Source organism: Helianthus annuus, chromosome 16 (genome assembly GCF_002127325.2).
Source record: "Helianthus annuus cultivar XRQ/B chromosome 16, HanXRQr2.0-SUNRISE, whole genome shotgun sequence".
NCBI classification, from domain to species: domain Eukaryota; kingdom Viridiplantae; phylum Streptophyta; class Magnoliopsida; order Asterales; family Asteraceae; genus Helianthus; species Helianthus annuus.
The window spans coordinates 189311162-189317982 of record NC_035448.2 but is presented as its reverse complement, the minus strand read 5'-3'; the positions used below and the strand labels follow the sequence as shown (position 1 = coordinate 189317982).

Below are 6821 nucleotides of genomic sequence, written 5' to 3'. Positions count from 1 at the left end.
CATAAACATAAGTTGTACTCATAACATAAACAGTTTTAGAAAGGAAAAAAAAAGAGTGAGAATTTGAATTTTGTCTGGTAAGCATGTTCTGTTGTCAACACTGCTTTTTTGCACTTTGTATATTGGATTTATCTTATGCAACTCCAACAAACATCATATCATAACCACTGCAATTATTTAGTCTCCCACACCCTTCCCAAAAGGATCAAAAGTAGTCCCCCAACATTTTGATTATCCCAATAAACCCCCTAGACTTTTTCCTTTTTTCCTTTTTTCTTTTTTCTTTTTCTATTTTCCCTCTCTCCCAGTTCACACTGACAACTTACTTCTTCACCACTTTATTCTCTATTTCTCTCTTTACTTTGCCTTTGTATTTCTTGAAAACCGTGCTACCGGCGCACACCTTATCAAGCACAAAGTACAACCTCTATAGCAACACAACTTCTACATATATACCAACACATTTGCATATCATTCATCTTATATATCATCATCACCTACCCTCAAAATTGGTGTACTTCTTCCCAACAAAATGGGTGATCTTCACTCCATTGCTTACTTTAGCCATGCTTCTTCCTTGTGTTTGGATATCCACAATCTTCATTGCCTCAACTCAGACATCTCTCAATGTAAGTTAACATATATACTTGTCCATAATTATACATTATACATATATGGGTGGGGTTCTAAAGTGAACACTAGTGTATTTGCGAACTGAGTGAACAAATCCTAGCCATTGATCTACACAAGTGTATGGCCAGGATCTTATCATCAAATTGTAAAATACATTAGTGTATTTCAACATCGAATCCTGGCCATTGACCTACACACGTGTATGGCCAGGATTAGTTCACTTAGTTCGCAAGCTACACCAATGTTCACTCTTGAACCTAATCCTTATACATATATGTATGTATATACGCATTTGTTTATGAACCGCTATAATGTTGAGAATCACTAGAATAGTATAAATATACTTAAGAGTTAGTGGAAGAGAGAAACAGGGCCGGCCCTGAGAATTCGTGTACCCTGTTCGAGCTCGAAAAAATGTGCCCTTAGGCCTTAACGAAATTGGGTATTTGGCTCACTAAAGGTCTAAACCTAATGCCAAGGGGGTTGATAACTAATCTAAACCATAAGAATAGTTTTGTAAGGGGGCCTATGTTGGTGTTTGTATGGATGTACCCGATTAAAAAAATATTTTATATATACATACCGGATTTTTTTCATAAAAAACGTGCCCCTCAAAATATCGGGCCCTGGCCGGTGGTCCTCCCCGCCCACCCCCAGGGCCGGCCATGGAGAGAAACATGAGTGGTTACATAAATATTAGTTGCACCATATTTAAAAAGGTACGTATACATTATTATGCGGTTCTAGCAGTTCTCAACTTATGTATTTGTGTGTACTTGCATGGTGATAATTAAGGTAAGTAATGATGCAGGTATGGAGATAAACAACACTCCGCCATTCGACGATCAGTCACTGTTGGATTCGGATCACTCTTCGGGTTACTTAGAGGATGCTTTATTTGAATTCAAACCCAAACGACGTCGTCTGATGATGACACATGATGATCACCATCAACCCATCAATTATAATTCTACTCCTCCCTCATTTCCGGTAACCTTTTTAATTCTTGATGTTTAGCTTATGAGTTTTTTTAATTAATTTACAGTTTATATTTTTTTTTAATGGTGGGTTTCTTTTAAATTTTGTGTCTTGATCTTAAATTCTACAGAGCCACTGGGATTTTAGTACTACTGATCAAGACTTTGAGAATTTTGGTGCATTTACAGGTATTCAAAAATTCAAAAAGGGTTGCGGCGCAGCTTGTTGCCCGTTTACCACCTGTCATTCATATGTAACTTTTTCTATCGTTAATGAAAATTGAGCTTCAGTTAAAAAAAAATCAACACAATTTATACTTATACCTCTTTTTAGAATATATATTTACGTTGAATTATTCATTTATTTATGTATATACGTTATTGTAGCAAGTGGGGAAAATTCAACTTCATCGACACAAAGCAAGAGTTCAACAAACACCCACTTCTTCTCTGATAAAGAAACTCTGAGCTCATCAAATCATGTCACTGGTACGTACGTTCAAAAAAGTTACAAAAATGTTTGACCACTTAGTGTTTGATCGACCTTATGAACAGAAAAGTCACTTTATTTCTTCAATATGTTGCGTTTAAATACACACATATATGTATATTACTTCTTATAATTATAGTAAATCATATTATCATGTAGTTAGCAAATAGGTCACTATAAAATCTTACTATAATTGTTAATTATTTATCTATAAAAATGATTATGAATTAAAAAAACAATAATTTGTTGTAAGATTTTAATTATGTAAGAAATAGTCAAAAGATATAAAGTAATAAAACTTATATAAAGAATAATGCAAAAATTTGAAAATTAATGTTTTGACACAAAAGTAAACGGGTTTGGTAATTTTAAATAATACAATGACAATGACATTTTTTAAATTTATTTTATGATTCATTTGAATAATCTAACCATAGTTAATTAAAGTTACCTACTTTAGTTAACCATTATAACATCATTAAAGTCTAATAGTTGGTAACTAATTTGATATTATAATAATCTATAGGTGGAATATTGGAGGAGAGGAAAAAGAAGGTGATAACAAGAGTGGTGTATCCATTTGCATTAGTAAAGCCTGGAGGATTTAAAGGAGACATGACACTTAAAGACATCAATGAAAGGATCCTAATGCCGCCGACGAGGCCAGTCAGGCATCCGGTGGGAGATTTCGCTTGTCGGCCATTGGTTTCGTTAGATAGACCTGGTCTCTCAGGGAAGGTTGTGGTGGCTCTCACAAGGATCCAAACACATAAGAGAGGCACAATCACTATTATTAGAACAAAAAACTAAGGTTCATATATATGTATTTTCAATATGTATATATGATTGTACAAAGAATAATATTTATCGGACAGATGTGTTTAAGTGTTTTATTTATAGGCTATGGTCATTTATTGATTGATCACTCTCTCTCCTGACTCATGCAAGTGACCCTATATTTAAAAACTTTAAAAAAGGCTAGCGGCGTAGCTTGTTGCCCGTTTGCCTTCTATTTTAATGTAAAAAAAATAAAGAAAATTGTTATTATTATATTGATCTATGATTTGAAAAAATCATGCATTGTCATCTGATCATATTTAATTCTAGGGCTCTTGAAAAAATATGTTCATCTTTTCATAAGTGAACACATGAAGACAATTGGGTTACAAGATGACTACTTGTGAATAAGAGATTGCGATTGGACTTCGTGAAGAGGGTGAACAACTGAACATACATCTACTGATAATCCGTCATTAATTGTTATAGATAATTCAATTTTCAGAACCATATAAATTTTTTTTTCAGATATAATTATCTGTTTTTGTTTTTAGGAAATTTGAACAGTTTAAATATTAATTTTTTTGTCACGGATTTCCGATAGGATATCAGTTGGTGAATGGAAGAACAAGTCGTTGGTAATCCGTTGGTGTAACATCCGTGTGGTATTCTCTTGAGAAAGGCACCTCATTTTCGAAGTTGGTGAAGTTGTTGGTAATCTGATTGATCAATGCTAACATCCGTCGGTAAATTCTTTAACCATGCCGCTATGTATTCCAAATTTCAATACGGTAAATTTCATACGCCTACTTTCATTCCGACATATTTATCCGTCGCTAAAAACCTTTTGCTTTGTAGTGTTACTCTTATATATATCTTTTGTTATATTTATCCTTCAACTAATTGACACTATCGAAGAAAATAGAAGGGGTTGATTATGTTATATTATTTTCCTACTTTTTCCATCATTGGCTTGTGAGGATCGAGTATGACTTCCTGTATTTAAAATCTACACGAACTTTTGTAATTTTTTTAATATACGTTAAATCTGAATCATCTGATATTGTTTTCATAAAAATAAATCTTACGTCATGGGGGACCATTTTCGATGGAAAAAGTGAAAAACCAACCACTCGAATACATGCCCCTCCTACCACCTAAAATATGGACAATGTTGTCCCAAAAGCGATGCTATATTTTCTTTTAATTATTAAAAACTAATTTGTGGTCATTAGGGGACTAGGGGTGGAATCACTAGTGATAGAATTTATCATTCACAAGCACCAATCAAGTTTCGCCATGTCATTGACCATTTTTCCATCACTCACAACCATTTTTAGTAGGGGTGGTCATCACTCATCACCACACCCAACAATTTCCCCCCAACCAACAATTCCACTCACAAACCCAAACTATCACGCGTTAATATTTCCACGCGTTAAACTTTGAAACAAGCCATCACTCGTTATCAAATATGGTGGCGGTCGAGTTCAACGCGTTATAAACTATCACGCGTTAATATAACGGAAGTTTTGGAGACCGCCCCGGGTCCCCTTATAACATAATATCTTTGTATTTTGACCGGTAAATCATGCACTCTTTGAAATTATGTAAAACTAGTGGAAACTTCCCTTGCTTATTATTCATTCGGTTTATTACTTCATCAATATGATACGGATACACAATATACAATGGCGGACCCATGAATTTTTTCCTGGGGTGTGAAATATTTTCAAAGATTTTAGGCCTTAGTTATATAAAATATCGGTTCATAGTTGGTCGAGTCGAATCATGTAAGACAAAAGAACATCAAACTAAAATTTATAAATCATAAAAAACACGTCATTACAAATTACAAATGTATTTAAAATTGTGCCGTATAGTTTTTTTTTTTTTTTTAAATATATCCAAAATATCATCTAAAGATACTAAACACGCCATAAGTTCATTACATTCTTACTCATTGTTCCTAACACATATAATTTTCTCCATAAGTTCATAAAACAACACTAAACATTTAAACAAAATAAACAATTATGTTCAACCATAGCCCATAACTTTCAATTATATTTTTAAACCTTCAAGCCCTAATATTAAATGTTGATTACTTGTAACTAATCATTTAAACAAACAAAGCTATAAATAAAACAACAAAATCATTTAACTACAACTCTAGAGCAACAAAAAAATAAAAATAAAAACATAAAAAAGATTAAACCCTTACACATCTATATTTTCTCCTAATCATCACATAAAACAAAATAAATAAATAAATAAACCATACTAGTTCTATATTGGAATTCTGACGTAATATAGGTCGGTCCAACCGAAATTTTAGTATTTCCGGTAAAAAAAACCACCAGGTCGTGAGCAGTGGCGTCAAGTCGCTGGGAGTTTTTTTGGGGGCGGGATTTGGAAATGGAATGGGTGGATGGGTTTGGATTATTTTATTTAGTTCAAATTTCTTTAGGTTAGGTTTGGGATTGTGATAATAAAAATTGATTGCAGATTGGGTTTTGATTGGATTAAATAATTAAGTGAATAAGTGGTTAATAATTATTTTTTTTCTAAGTGGGGCGGTTGAAAATTTTCAAGGGGTGCGGGTGAAAAATTCCAAGGGGTGTGGTCGGGATTTCCGGCGAAAAATAACACTAAAAAATATTTTTTCATGGGGTGCGCCCGCCCACCCTTGGCTTAGGGTGGGTACGCCCCTGACAATATATCAATTGGAAGATAAATCTCATGAATAAAGTCGTGACATGCCTAAAATGGTGTCGACACATGTTTTACATTGATCTAAAACCATACAAATGAATATCAGTAATAGTTTCCGATAGTAGTGAAACCGCTATCGATGTTTGGTTGGAATCGATGAGTGAATATTGTTGGGAAGGTATCAGTTTGATTCGTACATTACCTATATGTGCATGCACTCACTATAGTAGCTTACAAAAAAAAAAGTTACTTAAATGCTAATACAACTCTGTTTCTAACGAATTTTTATAAGGAAAACCTTAATAACGAATAGTGGTAACGTTGCCGAAGTTATTCGGACGGTACCGACTTTGTTCGTCATGATAATGAATAAAAAAATCAATTATATTTGACTCGATCGATTTTGAACAAATTTTTTATTGAAACATGGATAAAAATAAGCATATCAATTGTATATTTCGAGTTATATCATTACATTATTTTATTACGATAACAAAAAGGATAAATGACGTCAGTTTAATAAAAGAAAATTAAATGTAAGATAATTTGATAACATGTACGTCTGTGCTTCGATTACTTAAAATTGATTATAATAATAAAATAATAAAATAATAAAAAGCTGAAATTATATATAAAAAAGCAAAGCAGAACCCATTTTTTGATAATGGACCAGTTCCATGGTTATATAAAACAACTCGGAAACCTGGAAAGTCGAACAAAATGATTTATTAACCTATTCGGATTTGTGTTTCTAATATTTATAGGTGATCCTTATTCGAACCGAACAATTCATTTTTAATAAGATGCTAAACAATATGCTAAACAATGAGTTTTGAACCAAACACTATATTCAAAACTTTTTAAACATCATATATTAAAAGTTATAAAAGAAATGATAAATGGCGTCACTTTGTTTTGAAGCAGAGATAAATATAAATAAGTCGTAACGGTATATTCAAAAATTTTATAACCCATTATATTATATAATTAGACTAACAAAAAGGGTAAACGCGGTCACTTTAGATAAAGAAAACTAAACCCTGAGACAACTTTGATAACACGTATGTTTTAGCTTTGATCACTTGTATATTATTATTTGCAATTCGGTTTTAAGTAAAATTTATATCAAGATATGTATAATAATAAGTACGTCGTAATGACATATTCAAATTTTGACAAAAAAAAATGTATTTTAAAAGTTATAAGAGAAAACATAATATACTAAAAAG

General features: G+C 32.4%; 1 protein-coding gene across 1 annotated transcript; it reads left to right on the top strand.

Moving 5' to 3' along the window:
- Positions 1-360: 360 nt before the first annotated feature.
- LOC110918807 (protein XRI1) lies at positions 361-3028 on the top strand. Its single transcript, XM_022163093.2, has 5 exons — positions 361-629; positions 1445-1623; positions 1742-1799; positions 1998-2099; positions 2627-3028. The coding sequence occupies exons 1-5, from the start codon at positions 533-535 to the stop codon at positions 2908-2910; spliced, it is 720 nt and encodes a 239-aa protein (XP_022018785.1). The 5' UTR covers positions 361-532; the 3' UTR covers positions 2911-3028.
- The last annotated feature ends 3793 nt before the right edge of the window (positions 3029-6821 follow it).

Excerpts from the sequence above, each read along its gene's own strand:
- LOC110918807 (XM_022163093.2), top strand. The coding sequence starts at position 533 with ATGGGTGATCTTCACTCCATTGCTTACTTTAGCCATGCTTCTTCCTTG. Across the intron at positions 1,800-1,997 it reads GAATTTTGGTGCATTTACAG|CAAGTGGGGAAAATTCAACT; the intron begins GTATTCAAAAAT and ends ACGTTATTGTAG. Across the intron at positions 2,100-2,626 it reads CTCATCAAATCATGTCACTG|GTGGAATATTGGAGGAGAGG; the intron begins GTACGTACGTTC and ends AATAATCTATAG.